At 37.6% G+C, this 16,409-nt stretch overlaps 1 protein-coding gene across 4 annotated transcripts in view; it reads left to right on the top strand.

Moving 5' to 3' along the window:
* Positions 1–10,540, top strand: part of LOC123541879 (uncharacterized) — a 40,184-nt gene extending 29,644 nt beyond the window's left edge. For 3 of the 4 annotated variants that reach the window (XM_053532035.1, XM_053532036.1, XM_053532034.1), the window contains exons 16-22: positions 69–237; positions 594–1,895; positions 5,943–6,061; positions 7,035–7,133; positions 7,601–7,768; positions 8,692–8,802; positions 9,060–10,540. In XM_053532035.1, the coding sequence (XP_053388010.1) occupies positions 69–237; positions 594–1,895; positions 5,943–6,061; positions 7,035–7,133; positions 7,601–7,768; positions 8,692–8,772 (1,938 nt within the window). In that variant the 3' untranslated portion in view covers positions 8,773–8,802; positions 9,060–10,540. The remainder of the gene's footprint in view (positions 1–68; positions 238–593; positions 1,896–5,942; positions 6,062–7,034; positions 7,134–7,600; positions 7,769–8,691; positions 8,803–9,059) is intronic. The other variant, XM_053532037.1, reaches the window with a different exon arrangement.
* The last annotated feature ends 5,869 nt before the right edge of the window (positions 10,541–16,409 follow it).

Raw genomic sequence — 16,409 nt, 5'->3', positions numbered from 1 at the left:
TATTCACATAACGTTTATTTTTCAAGTTTCATTCTCTGAACTTTATTTTTCAAGTCTGGTTTATTTAGAGTGAATGTGTAAGGAGACATGGAAGAAAAAGATCGAAAACAGATGAAAGGAGGAGACTCAGAGAAAAACACGAAAGGAGAAGATCCGCAGAGAGAAAATCGTGTGAAAAGGACAGTAATTCCCACTACGAAAAAGCCTCTTCAGCTGTCGCAGGCAGAAGTCGGGATGGTATGAATTTTAGCTGTCACACATTTATATCTTGGTTATGCATAATTACATGGTTAGAAAAGTGCTACTTTTAATACTGCTCATGAACTTTTACTGCCAGAGTCATAAAGGGAGGTAATAAAAAGAAAACAATGGGTTCATCAAAACTTTTTAATATTTCAACCAATGGCAGACTTTTGACAAATATAAGAGAAAACAGAAATTAGAAATAGGATTTAACTAAACATTAAATTGTATACATTTCCTATTCATAAAGGTAAATGTGGTATCAATATTTTAAGGAAATGTAGTATGGACCTTTAATGTTTGATGCACTTGTAGTAGGTACCAGAGCCGACTTTCATCTTAAATTTCAGTATTTTGTGGGCGAGAAAAAGTAGACGAGTGTAGGGCATCACATATAAATGTCACTGATGCAAAGACGGAACACTATATTGAAATGACTAAAGAGAGTGAAGTTGACTCCAACGGTCTTGTGCACGTAATAAATCCAGAGGACGATTACATAATACAGAAGGAATGTTCTAGTGATCAAGTGAACACGGAAATTGCATATAATCTGGACTCAGACTATCATTCCGTGCTGATAGCAACTCCCTATATACCGACACAGACTTCTGAATATACTCCTCCAAAGAAAGCTTGTCTTCAGTCTGAACTGCCGGTGTCCTCAACCGAAAACGAGAAATCAGACATGGACACGCAGGACATTCAGTCAAACCATGATAATGTTTTTGCTGAATTGCCTAGACCCGTCATAATACATGAGGATTCAGTTACGAAGACGCAAGCATCTTTATCATCAGAGAATCATGGTACAAAATGTGAATTCTTCGACAAATCAAACAAAAGTCGACAGTTGAATATAAATATGAATGAGTCTACACTGTTAAATGGTGGCATTATAACTTTAGAACCAATCATTGGAAATGTATCCTCTAAAACGAAGATAGATAAAACATTCTGTAATAATATAACAAAATTCCAACCAGACATATCAAAGGAATTTAATGGAATATCTAATAGCAATATGCAGGAATGCACGTCTACAAATATAGACAGTACTTTATCTCATCTGTCTGCAGGTGCCAGTCAAAGCGAAGTATCAAATGTAATGGTGCATGAAACATCACCTGAAGTTTTGTCAAATATACCTAAACTTTCATCAACAACTGATATTGGAACTAATTCTGATTTAATTGTATCAAGGTCACAGACTGAATTTTCAAATGCAATGAATACACAAGACCCACCAGGTATTGAAACCAGTAAAAGTTCTAGTAATGATCTATCAACACGGACAGGTCAGAAAGGAGAAGGGTCAGATGAAGGTACAAATGATACCGGAAATACGTCTCAAATAATTGTACCAACCTCACATATCAAAACTTCCCTTGTTATGAATACACAGGAGTTATCGGGTATTAAAGACAATGACAGTGATCATTTGGATTTTTCTGTACCTGAAGTTCAAAAGGAGGCAACATCAGATGCTGAAGTCAGCGACTCTTCTGTTCAGAAACATGGGAAAATCAAAACTGCATCAGATTCGAATGCGGTGGATCCTGGTTCTGATTTGGATTCATCTATCATAAATTCAGAAGCAGTTGCAATACCTGCTACTGGTCTTAATACAGATATCTTCCATAAAGATCACAGTAAGTACATTAATATTCCGTCAGTTGTCTTAATTTAGAAGTTGTGGGTGTTTGGTTTAATGAAAGGAGCGGATGCTATAGTCCATTGGTAACACTGTTTGACTTGGCCTATTTTGGGGATCACTAGTGCTAAAAATAGAAATTCCTCCGTGGCCGAGTGGTTAAGGGGACTGACTTAAAATCGCTTGCCTCTCATAAATGTGGGTTCAAGCCTCACTTGGGGCGTTGACTTCTTCATGAGAGGAAGCCATCCAGCTGGCTTACGGAAGGTCGGTGGTTCTACCCAGGTGCCCGCTCTCGATGAAATAATACACCAAGGAGCACCTGGGGTCTTCCTCCACCATTAAAGCTTGAATGTCGCCATATGACCTATCATGTGTCGGTGGGATGTCAAATCCAACAAAATAAATAAATAAATCCTACATTTAAATAACTTTTTAGCTCACCTGTCACAAAGTGACAAGGTGAGCTTTTGTGATCGCGCGGTGTCCGTCGTCCGTCCGTCCGTGCATCCGTGCGTGCGTGCGTCCGTCCGTAAACTTTTGCTTGTGACCACTCTAGAGGTCACATTTTTCATTGGATCTTTATGAAAGTTGGTCAGAATGTTCATCTTGATGATATCTAGGTCAAGTTCGAAACTGGGTCACGTGCCTTTAAAAACTAGGTCAGTAGGTCTAAAAATAGAAAAACCTTGTGACCTCTCTAGAGGCCATATATTTCACAAGATCTTCATGAAAATTGGTCAGAATGTTCATCTTGATGATATCTAGGTCAGGTTCGAAACTGGGTCACGTGCCGTCAAAAACTAGGTCAGTAGGTCTAAAAATAGAAAAACCTTGTGACCTCTCTAGAGGCCATATATTTCACAAGATCTTCATGAAAATTGGTCAGAACGTTCACCTTGATGATATCTAGGTCAAGTTCGAAACTGGGTCAGGTGCCATCAAAAACTAGGTCAGTAGGTCAAATAATAGATAAACCTTGTGACCTCTCTAAAGGCCATATTTTTCATGGGATCTGTATGAAAGTTGGTCTGAATGTTTATCTTGATGATATCTAGGTCAGCTTCGAAACTGGGTCACATGCGGTCAAAAACTAGGTCAGTAGGTCTAAAAATAGAAAAACCTTGTGACCTCTCTAGAGGCCATATATTTCACAAGATCTTCATGAAAATTGGTCAGAACGTTCACCTTGATGATATCTAGGTCAGATTTGAAACTGGGTCATGTGCCATCAAAAACTAGGTCAGTAGGTCAAATAATAGAAAAACCTTGTGACCTCTCTAAAGGCCATATTTTTCATGGGATCTGTATGAAAGTTGGTCTGAATGTTCATCTTGATGATATCTAGGTCAGGTTTGAAACTGGGTCACGTCCGGTCAAAAACTAGGTCAGTAGGTCTAAAAATAGAAAAACCTTGTGACCTCTCTAGAGGCCATATATTTCATGAGATCTTCATGAAAATTGGTCAGAATGTTCACCTTGATGATATCTAGGTCAAGTTTGAAAGTAGGTCATCTGCGGTCAAAAACTAGGTCAGTAGGTCTAAAATTGTTAAAATCTTTTGACCTCTAGAGGCCGTATTTTTCAATGGATCTTCATGAAAATTGATCTGAATGTTCACCTTGATGAGGGTCACATGTCTTCAAAAACTAGGTCAGTAGGTCAAATCATAGAAAAACCTTGTGACCTCTCTAGAGGCTATATTTTTCATGGGATCTGTATGAAAGTTGGTCTGAATGTTCATCTTGATGATATCTAGGTCAAGTTTGAAAGTGGATCACGTGCCATCAAAAACTAGGTCAGTAGGTCAAATAATAGAAAAACCTTGAGACCTCTCTAAAGGCCATATTTTTCATGGGATCTGTATGAAAATTGGTCTGAATGTTCATCTTGATGATATCTAGGTCAAGTTTGAAACAGGGTCATGTGCGGACAAAAACTAAGTCGGCAGGTCTAAAAATAGAAAAACCTTGTGACCTCTCTAGAGGCCATACTTGTGAATGGATTTCCATTAAAATTGGTCAGAATGTTCACCTTGGTGATATCTAGGTCAAGTTTGAAACTGGGTCACGTGCCTTAAAAAACTAGGTCAGTAGGTCAAATAATAAAAAACCTTGTGACCTCTCTAGAGGCCATACTTTTCATGGATCTGTATGAAAGTTGGTCTGAATGTTCATCTTGATGATATCTAGGTCAAGTTTGAAACTGGGTCATTGCGGTCAAAAACTAGGTCAGTAGTCTAAAATATTAAAATCTTTTGACCTCTCTAGAGGCCGTATTTTTCAATGGATCTTCATGAAAATTGATCTGAATGTTCACCTTGATGATATCTAGGTCAGTTTCGAAACTGGGTCACATGCGGTCAAAAACTAGGCCAGTAGTATAAAAATAGAAAAACCTTGTGACCTCTCTAGAGGCCATATTTTTCATGAGATCTTCATGAAAATTAGTGAGAATGTTCACATTGATGATATCTAGGTAAAGTTTAAAACAGGGTCACGTACCTTCGAAAACTAGGTCAATAGGTCAAATAATAGAAAAACCTTGTGACCTCTGTAGAGACCATATTTTTCAATGGATCTTTATGAAAATTGGTCAGAATTTTTATCTTGATGATATCTAGGTCAAGTTCAAAACTGGGTCACATGAGCTCAAAAACTAGGTCACTATGTCAAATAATGACGTCATACTCAAAACTGGGTCATGTGGGAAGAGGTGAGCGATTCAGGACCATCATGGTCCTCTTGTTTACTGTACTGCTTGATGGATCCTCATCAAACTTGGTTGGGGGCATCATTATAAGGTGCCAGTTCTTTTCAAATGCAGGCACTCAGCCGCTTGGCCACTTTCAGGGGCCGTTTTCATTATAAATACAAATGCCTTTAATGATTTCATCGATTGATCTTTCATTAGACTTGGTCTGTAGCATTAGCATCATTATAAGGTCCATCCAGATGTTTTCAAATGGGTTTCTTAGACCCTTTTTTAGCTAAGAATTGAAATATATTTAAATATTTAAACTTCTTCTCATAAAACGCTAAAATATACCTTCATCAAACTTGGTTTGTAGCGTCATTGTAATTTTTTAAGGCCCTCTCTCAAATTTATTCAGTGGTGGTGTTTTAGCTCTTCTAGGGGTCGCTTCCAAGAGCAGAAAATAGAAAAACGCCTTTAAGAGACTTTTCCTGATAACTGCTGGCTGGATCTTCATTTAACTTGGTCTGATTGGGTCATTGTAATGGTTCTGCTTGGTCCCTTTAAACTTTGTATCATGAAGTTTGTTCTAATGTTATGTATTTTTAGCTCGACTATTCGAAGAATAGGGGAGCTATCCTACTCGCCCTGGTATCCGCGTGAGCGTCGCACAAATGTTAAAGTTTGCGTACTACCCCAAATATTTTCAAAGTCCATTGAGACATTGCTTTCATATTTTGCATACTTGTTTACCATCATGACTCCAGTCTGTAAAAAGGAGGAGGCAACTCTATCAAGCATTTTGCCTGAATTATGGCCCCTTTTCGACTTAGAATAAATTTTAAAGTTTGTGTACCACCCCAAATATTTTCAAAGTCCATTGAGATATTGCTTTCATATTTTACATACTTGTTTACCATTATGACCCCAGTCTGTATAAAGGAGGAGGCAACTCTTATCAAGCATTTTGACTGAATTATGGCCCCATTTCGACTTAGAATAATTATGCTTATTGTGTTAATGTTAAAGTTTTACCCATTGCTTATATTATACTATCAAGCACTGAGAATAGTTGAGCGCGCTGTCCACTGACAGCTCTTGATTTTTTCGGTGTCACAGCAAAATGTAGAAAAAAATTATTTTAATGCATAGAAAAACTTGATTTTTTTAATGAATTGATTTTTTTAATGAATTGATTTTTTTAATGAATTGCTGATGGAGTTTCACCAAACACTGTATGGCCTCTTTGCACCTCTTGTTAAATATCTGGAATGTAATTTTTCAAGTATTATTTGTTAACGTATGCCAGAATTAACTCGATGATTTAAATGCAATATTTTATATTTTGTAGACTGTGTGGCAGTGTTTCCTTGGGGTGTAGATAGGAACACTGAAATGCTGGAGTTACATCACAACATAGGATGTAAACTTGCAGTGAAAATACATATACCAGAAGAAAAATACCCATGGGTAAGTTATTTTGATACACTTGTTGTTTGCAAACATTTACCTATAATTGCGAGATATTAGGAAACATTTTCGAAAGGGAATTGAACGGGACCAAGGAATCGTAATGAAAGGAACGGCAACTTGTCACTGCATATTATCATGCAACTTAACTCAAGTATGATACCATGTTTTACAAATTCGCCAATATAAAAACTTGCGAACACACTCAAAATTTCAAATTCATGAAATTTTGACCCAGTGAAAATATGTGCTTTTGTAGTAGGTTAAAACTAGTAGAATGTAGTGATTAGTGTTAACATATTGATGTTAAAGACGTCATGTCTGAAATTATTCTGTGTCTTAGGCTAATTATGTCTCCCCCCACACAGTGGTGTGGGAGACATATTGATTTACTCCAGTCTGTGTGTCTGTCTGTCACAAAGCTTGTCCACACTCTAAGTTGAACATTGCTCATCAGATCTTCACCAAACTTAAACAAAATGTGTCAGCCAATAAGTGATCGGCCAAGTTCAATAACTAGCAAAATCGGCCTAGGCACTGCAGAATTACCGTATAGCCCTTGATTTAACGAAAACACTCTTTCTTGCCAGTTTTACCCCTAAACCAGTGCCTATACTACTACATGTAAGGGCGTCCTTTTGGTGTCAGGAAAGCCCATGCATATGTGAGGTAAAAGCGCACCAATAAAATGAGCCGCGTCACGAGAAAACCAACATAATGGGTTTGCAACCAGCATGGATCCAGACCAGCCTGCGCATCCGCGCAGTCTGGTCAGGATCCATGCTGTTCACTTTCAAAGTCTATTGCAATTAGAGAAACTGTTAGCGAACAGCATGGATCCTGACCAGACTTGGTTTTCTCATGGCACGGCTCATATAAAGACTGACTTATTATTTAGATGATTAAGCAATTGTCGGAGACGTGGGCTTTTCTCAAAAGCATCTCTAGTTTATGCCTTTGTTTCTATTTCTAGGTAAATTACTCTGAAAGGCTACACGGGCTTATCAGCAATATACTTAAACATATACAGCATGAATCGGGATGTCAGATTCAACTCAAGAGCACGAAATCGGTAAGAACTGGATATCAAATAAGACTGTTCAACTGAAGGGCATTAGGTCCGTATAAATATGTATGTCAAATGTTGTAAGAAGGCATTAAATTTGTAAAAACTGTATGTCACATTCTAGTTACAGGCATTAGATTGAGAAACACTGGAAATCAGATTCTGCTAGAGGACATTACTTAAAGTAGGTAAGAACTGGATATGAAATTCAACTTGATTGATATATCTACAATTACCTATTGTCTTTTGAGGGTAATAACAGCTGTAAATTAGGCTCGACTTACTTGTTCTTCTTAGTTCTAGTAAATGACTTTTCACTGTACGGAAGTGGCTAAGTTACATGTATTTAATATCAATATAGAGCAACCTGATGTCTGAATAATTATATTTTAGGAATGCTTCATATCTGCATATTTTGTTCTAGGTTACAAAAATATATATTTTACATATTGTTTTTGAATGTTGATTTTCAGGTTCTTCATCAAAATGAAGGAATCTATTCAGGTGTTCCTGAAAAACATCATATTCTCATTGAATCATATGGTGTGGCCGATATTGCCTTTGCAAAGCTAGCAGTAGCAGTAAGGAAGATTAAAGATTTTATGAACTCAATTAAACAGAAGGCTGTACATACACTGCAGGTCAGATGTAATATTAAAGCATAGATGAAATTTAAATGGAAAATAATCTGTCATCAACTCATGTGAACAATGTTGTATCTACTTGCTGGTGCAGCCCACTATTACCTCAATAGGGAGAGCACAAATCTACCTATCTTGGGAGTCACGAGTTTGATCCCCGGGCGGGGCATATGTTCTCCATGACGATTTGATAAAAGACATTGTGACTGAAATCATTCGGCCTCCACTTGACACATTTTCACAGGAGTATCCGTTTGGTGTATCTTTGAAGTAGTCTTGTAATTAGGACTAGGATGATTACTCAGTTAATCGGATCCGATTCAATTACTAGGTGAAACCAGTTTCAATTTTGCAAAACCTCTAATCGCTTTCAGACAATAAACATCACAAATTGTACTTTATACATTTCTTTGACTAGCAAACAGACCCACGGTATATTTCCGCTAAAACATTGATTATAGTCAATAGTCTGGGATTTGCCTGTCGCGATATGTATAAATAAAATACACCAAAATATGACTTCTTAATTATCACATTGTGTGCAAAGGATAATTTCATAAGTTCCTTATGTAATCAGCTGCTGGAAATACTTGGATACAATTGTCAGAAAGAAAACAGCATTTTAAATATGGCGGCTGATTCACTGGTTTGGTTCGATTTCATAAAAAGATTAACTGGTTTAAAAAATGTTGAAATCGTCACAGCCCTACTTGTAATCAGCTCTTCCATTTTGTTCTGATGCATTACACACTAAAGTTAAAAAAACTGGAAAAAATGACTCACATATTTTCAGTGTAATTCCTGTTAAACATTTTTAAAGATTTTTAAGTTGTTAAGGCCAACTGCACCTTTTCTCAAATTCGTTTAAATATTTGTTCAGTTCAGTTTTGTTTTCAAAAGCGGCTATACCTGTCTAATTTCAGATGAAGCAACAGATGACAGTATACAACCCTCAGAATAACATTGGATTTCATTCCAAGTATCACAGATACCATCCGTTGTAGTAGTACTCAAAGCAAATGGTTAGATCGAAGGTAAACTGCTTTTAAAGTAACTTTGAAATGAGGCGTGCCATGAGAAAACCAACATAGTGGGTTTGTGACCAGCATGGATTCAGACCAGCCTGCGCATCCGCGCAGTCGTTACAACATATTGTTTATACATCATTGAGAGATATCAGTTCATTTTGTTATACTGCAGTAGAGAAAATTAGGTGCATGCCTTCCAGTAGGGGACTTTTTATTGCATGGCAATACTTCATTCACTTGTTTTACAACTTTTTATATTTTAGGTGATGTTTGAGGTGAAGTACAGCTTGTAAGATTCGAACAGACTGAAGACATGCTCCGAATAAACTAGTTTGATACATTTATGATGTTAAACAAATACATGTAGATGTGTTATTACACAGTCATATGAATAATGAACAATTACACAGTCATATGAACAAAGTAGGATTACTTAGAAGATGTATGTGTGAAATGAAATGCCGAGATAAAAGGAAACTTTACATGATATCAGCTGTGAATGAGTACTGACTGGTCCAGTCAACCTAGCAAATAAATGCTGAAGAGTGTTCGTTAGATGGGTTTGTTCAACCGAGTTGGGTAGGAACACGTGCATAGGGTAATAATGTGAAAATCTGTCAAGTCGAAAGGTCCTACGGACGTTACTTAATGCCTGTTTTATTTACGGAAACTAAATGATGTTACATTTTTGGTAAACAGGATTCCCTAACACTGTTGATATACATGTATGAACATACCAATATGATATTTATTTGTTGTCCGGTTTTTACAGATAAAGTAGATTGATCTCTCGGACAAGTCGTGCGTGATATTATATATTTAGTTTATGCATTGTTGTTCATATGTTGCTGCTTGAAGGAAGAGAATTGGACTCAAAAAAAGCGTTAGATGTTTGAAAAAGACAAAACTGCCTAAATATTTATCTTAAACTAACTACAAAGCAGCATTTCATCGCCTCGTCTTGATTCTATATATTTAATAAAATGAATTTTTACACTGAAACGATTATAAATGTATATTAATTGCGTTGAAAATATAAAAGGTACATACATGTAGGCATTAAATGCTGTTATTATGAATATTTTACACGTGTATGCTATCCAATATATAAAACATGTTTATATGCAAAACATAAAGCTGCATTTGTATGTAATGATCATGTTTTGCCAGAACATCATAACTGTGTGATTTTGTTTTTGTCAGTCACTGTGTTATATTAAATATTTGAGTTAACATGTGTTCTGTGCAGCCACCTGGGTGAAATATACAAAAATGCAGTGCTAAACTACCTGTCCTTATCGCTAATTTGGTTGTTATTCATTTGATTCAAATTAAGTTTGAAATGTGTGGTTTACATTAAGCAGCATTATTGGATCTTTCTTGATCATTACTTTCACAAGTTATATGTCTGTTTAGTTATTCTCTCGTATGTTATAAATTTATTATGCTTAGCTCTTAGCCTGCTAGCGGCAACCTATTCTGCCTTTCCAACCTGTGCAGACCATGATCAGTCTGCACATCAGGCATTTTGAATATATTTTTGAATTAATGTTTACTTGCATTCATGTGTGTTTTATACTGAATGTAAAGTTATTTTTGATAAAAATTTACTTGTACAATGCACTATTTTTTCAATGAGTTGCAAATATTTGATATTCTTTATAAATGCATTTTTCAAAACAGTTATTCCTTTTTGTTTCCTTTTTTTCTACATCTGGTTTTAAAAACAAGAACACGATGTGTTATGAAATTGCTTTTGTTTGTTTATATTTTCCGTCTCTGAATATAGCTTTCAAGCTTCAAAGTGTCTTATGGCGCTTTCCAGGATTGAATGCGAAGAAAGGCTCCAGGCGCGCCTCCGGGCAGCTGGGTTGAACAAACTATCTCCCATAAAATATATAAAGAATTCATTGCCCAGAGTGAGGCTTGAACCTACATCGGTCCGGGGCAAGTGATTTGAAATCTGCGACTTTTCTCCAGATCCTCTAATACCTGGAGCCGAGCGTTTTGACAAATTTTGGATACTGGCCCATAACGATGCTACAGAAGTTTGATGAAGATTCATTAAGCGGTTCATGAAACGAAGTTGTTTCTAATTGAGCTGTTACGAGTTACCGAATCCCGCCCCATCCCCACATGTGACATGCTTTCAGTGATGCTAGAGACTAAATTTGATGAAGATCCATAAAGTGATTCATGACAAGAAGTCGTTTAAAGATATTTCCTTTTTAGCTCGACTATTCAAAGAATATGGGAGCTATCCTACTTACCCCGGCGTCAGCATGAGCGTCACACAAATGTTAAAGTTTGCGTATCACCCCAAATATTTCCAAAGTCCATTGAGATATTGCTTTCATATTTTGCATACTTGTTAACCATCATGAACCCTGTCTGAAAAGAGGAGGAGGCAACTCTATCAAGCATTTTGACTGAATTATGGCCCCTTTTCGACGTAGAATAAATGTTACATACATGTACCACCCCAGATATTTTCAGAGTCAATTGAGATATTGCTTTCATATTTTGCATACTTGTTTATCATTATAACCCCAGTCTGTAAAAAGGAGGAGGCAACTCTGTCAAGCATTTTGACTGAATTATGGCCCCTTTTCGATTTAGAATTAATGTTGAAGTTTGCGTATCACCCCAACTATTTTCAAATTCCATTGAGATATTGCTTTCATATTTTGCATACTTGTTTACTTGCGACGTTGGTATGAAAATGACGTCAGGGTGAGTTGAATAGCTGCGTCTATTCTTCAAAACCTCGAGCTAAAAATGGGGGAGGAACTTACAGCATGATGAAGGTCCACCAAACGGTTTATGACCAAACGTTTTTGAAACGTATTTTATATTTTAAATTAGCTCTTGCCGTCCCTAAAATGGGTGCCAAATGCATCTACTTGACGACTTCTTTAGCTCGCCTGTCAGTGACAGGGTGAGCTTTTGTGATCACCCTTCGTCCGTCTACAATTCCTTGTCTGCACAATTGTGGTTTCATTTATGATTTTATTATGCTCCCCTTCGAAGAAGGAGGAGTATATTGTTTTGCAGATGTCGGTCGGTAGGTCTGTCTGTCGGTCGGTCGGAATGTAGACCAATCCGTTTCCGGATCATAACTCAAGAACGCTAGGGCCTAGGATCATGAAAGTTGATAGGGAGGTTGGTCATCACGAACAGATGACCCCTATTGATTTTGAGTTCTGTATGTCAAAGGTCAAGGTCACAGTGACCGTATGGTGAATAGTAAAACGGTTTCCAGATGATAACGCAAGAACACTTGGGCCTAGGATCATAAAAGTTGATAGGGAGGTTGGTAATGACCAGCAGATGACCCAGGTCAGTATGTCAAAGGTCAGGGTGAAGGTGACCAAGAACAGTAAAATGGTTTCCAGGCAATAACTCAAGAACGCTTGGGCCTAGTGTCAGGAAAATTGATAGTTAGTTTGGCCATGACCAGCAGATGACCTCTATTGATTTTGAGGTCATTAGGTCAAAGGTGAAGGTCGCACTGGCCAGGAACAGTTCAACGGTTTCCAGAACTCAAGAATGCTTAGGCCTAGGGTCACGAAAATTGATAGGGAGGTTGGTCATGACCAGCAGATGACCCCTATTGATTTTAAGATTAGTGTGTCAAAGGTCAAGGTCACAGTGACCAGGGACAATAAATTGGTTTCCAGGCAATAACTCAAGAACGCTTGGGCCTAGTGTCAGGAAAAATGATAGTTAGTTTGGCCATGACCAGCAGATGACCTCTATTGATTTTGAGGTTATTAGGTCCAAGGTCAAGGTCGCATAAAATTTGACCTTGATTTTGACCTAGTGACCTACTTTCACATTTCTCAAGCTACAGCCTTCAAATTTGGACTGCGCGCATATTTTTGTGTTCTGAATTGAAATTTGACATTGATTTTTATCTATTACCTGCTGTCACATTTCTCAAGCTACAGCCTCCAATTTTGAAGCGCATGCATAGTTCTGTCTACCGAAATGAACTTTGACCTTGAAATTGATCACATTTCTCAAGCCACAGCTTTCAAATTTGGACCACATACACATTGTTTTGTACCGAAATGAAATTTGACCTTGATTTTGACCTTGAGCTAGCTTTGACATTTTGAACATTCGAAAATGGCTCAGTGGATGGCGCCAAGATCACTCTGTAATCTCTTGTAAGGTTAAAGGTCATGGTCAGATTAAACCAGAATGGTGGAACTTTAATTTACATTGAGCATATAATTTCTGTTCCTTGGGCAATTACTAAATGCATCAAGGGGGGCATTTCGTGTTCGACGAGCTCTTGTTTTAACCAAACTTGCACAAAACTTGTATCACCATAAGATCTTGGTTCCTTTTTTAAACTGGCCAGATCCCATTATCAGTTTCAGAGTTATGGCCCCTGAAAGGGCGAAAATTAGCTATTTAAACCTTGTCTGCACAATAGCAGCTTTATTTACGATTCGATTTTTAATTTTTAGATTTTTACCTAACTTGCACACAACTTACCAGAAGATCTCGGTTCCTTGCTTGAACTGGCCAGATCCCATTATGGGTTCCAGAGTTACGGACACTGAAAGGGCCCAAATTAGCTATTTTGACCTTGTCTGCATAGTAGCTGCTTCATTTATGATTTGAATTCAATCAAACTTGTACAAAACTTTTGTCACCATAAGAACTTAGTCCCTTTCTTGAACTGGCGAGATCCCATAATGGGTTCCAGAGTTATGGCCCCTGAAACGAGGCAAAATTAGCTATTTTGACCTTGTCTGCGCAATAGCAGCTTCATTTATGATTTGATTTTAACGGAACTTGCACACAACTTGTATCACCACAAGATCTTGGTTCATTTCTTGAACTGATCAGATTCCATTACGTGTTCCAGAGTTATGGTGCCTGAAAGGGCCAGAATTAGCTGTTTGACCTTGTCTGCACAATAGCAGCATTATTTATGATTTGAATTTAATAAAACTTGATTAAAAACTTGTGTCACCATAAGATCTTGGTTCCTTTCTTGAACTGGCCAGTTCCCATAATGGGTTTAAGAGTTATGGCCCCTGAAAGGGCCAAAATTAGCTATTTTGACTTTGTCTGCACAATAGCAGCTTCATTTATGATTTGATTTTAACCAAACTTGTATCACCATAAGATCACGATTCCTTTTTATACGCCCTAAGAGACGTATTATGTTATCGCCTCGGTGTCCTGTCTGTCTGTCTTCCTGTCAGTTGGTTAGCAATTTCCCTTCCGCTCTGTAACTCTTGAACCCCTTGAAGGATTTCAAAGAAACCTGACACAAATGTTCACCTCATCGTAACGATATGCAGAGCGCATGTTTCGGATGGCTCACTTCAATGTTATGGTCATACTTAGGGGTCAAAGGTCATATTACTTTGTTTTGCATGTATATTGCTCTGTATTTGCGTTGCATTGCAGTGCTCTTGTTTTTATTTGGCAGATCCTTCTTTTGTACACTTACAATAATTGTTATGCCCCCGAAGGGAGGCATATTAGTTTTCAACTGTCCGTCCGTCAGATCGTTCGTTAGTTAGTTAGTGCGTTTGTTCGTTCGTCACAACGTTAACTTTTTTCATGAAGGCACTTTACTCGCAAACCACTGCACCCTGGACCTTCAAACTACAAATGCTACTTACTGAGTACACGACCCCAACTGACATTGGTGTCACCAGGCCAAAGGTCAAGGCGCTGCGGGGACATTTGTCACCATTATTGACAGCTCTTGTTTTTTATTTACTTCCCTTTTATGTTACTAGGGGCCTCCGTGGCCGAGTGGTTAGAGTCGTTGACTTCAAACCATTTGCCCCTCATCGATGTGGGTTCAAAACCTCATTTGGGGCGTTGAATTCTTCACGTGAGGAAGCCATCCAGCTGGCTTACGGAAGGTCGGTGGTTCTACCCAGGTGCCCGCTCGTGATGAAATTATGCACGGAGGGGCACCTGGGGTCTTCCTCCACCATTAAAGCTGGAAAGTCGCCATATGACCTAAAATTGTGTCGGTGCGACGTTAAACCCAACAAAATAAATAAATTTATGTTACTATGAATAGCTTATTTAGTAACTTTTTTATTATTGGCCGTAGGGAAAAACCGAGACCACTTTCCTGTGGTACAACATGGGTGGTACCTCCAATTTATAGGTGTATTTTGACATATCTGTACCTTTAGGAAAATTTCAAGCATATTTTCTCATGATTCTTTTAATTGATCTTGATTATGATTTTTAGCTCGACTATTCGAAGAATAAGTAGAGCTATCCTACTCACCACGGCGTCGGTGTCGGCGTCGGCGTCACACCTTGGTTAAGTTTTTCGTACCAGTCCACATTTTGACAAAGTCTTTTGAGATAAAGCTTTGAAACTTTCAACACATGTTTACCATCATCATGGCCAGTTATAGGCAAGAGCACATAACTCCATCAAGGATTTTGGCTGAATTATGGCCCCTTTTGACTTAGAAATCATGGTTAAGTTTTTCGTACCAGTTCATATTTTGACAAAGTCTTTTAAGATAAAGCTTTGAAACTTTCAACACTTGTTTTCCATCACCATGGCCAGTTATAGGCAAGAGTACATAACTCCGTCAGGGATTTTGGCTGAATTATGGCCCTTTCGACTTAGAAATCTTGGTTAAGTTTTTCGTACCAGTTCATATTTAGACAAAGTCTTTTGAGATAAAGCTTTGAAACTTTCAACACTTGTTTACCATCACCATGTCCAGTTATAGGCAAGAGCACATAACTCCATCAAGCATTTTAGCTGAATTATGGCCCTTTTTGACATAGAAATCTGGATTAATATTTCGTACCAGTTCATATTTTGACAAAGTCTTTTGAGATACAGCTTTGAAACTTTCAACACCTGTTTACCATTACCATGTCCAGTTATAGGCAAGAGTACATAACTCCATCAAGGATTTTGGCTGAACTATGGCCCCTTTTGACTTATAAATCTTGGTTAAGTTTTTCGTACCAGTTCATATTTTTTGTAAAGTGTTTGACATATGGCTTTGAAACTTTTATCACTTGTTTAGTATAATAGTCTCCATTTGTAGGAAAGAGAACATAACTCTGTCATCTATTCTGGCTGAATTATGGCCCTTTTTTGGACTTCGAAATTGGTTCTGTTTTCATACAAGTCCATGTTTTGTCAAAACTATTTGACATATGGCTTTTAAACTTTGAACACTTGTTTATCATTATGATTTCCATCTGTAGGTAAGAGTACATAACTATTTTGACTGAATTATGGCCCTTTTTGGACTTTGAAATTGGCTCATATATTGCCATTTAGTGCAAGACTTATCGAAATCAAAGTAATACAGGAACATTGTTTGTCTAATCTATTTATTTCTTTTGTCTGAATATCCGTGGAAATATTTTGCCCACATTCTTCAATCAATTCTTCGAATAGTCGAGCGCGCTGTCATCAGACAGCTCTTGTTGACCCTCTTGTCCTTAAGTGCAATGATGACAGGTGAGCGATATAGGGTCATTATGGCTCTCTTGTTTTATATTACCTCTTACTTTCATTAACGCCCACGACGTTTGTTAGGCAAGTAAGAAATTGAAAAGTAACGACAATAAAGCTATATGCTACT

Source organism: Mercenaria mercenaria, chromosome 19, assembly GCF_021730395.1.
Source record: "Mercenaria mercenaria strain notata chromosome 19, MADL_Memer_1, whole genome shotgun sequence".
NCBI classification, from domain to species: Eukaryota; Metazoa; Mollusca; class Bivalvia; order Venerida; family Veneridae; genus Mercenaria; species Mercenaria mercenaria.
Note: the sequence above shows the minus strand (reverse complement) of the source record. Positions and strands in the feature narration are given on the sequence as shown.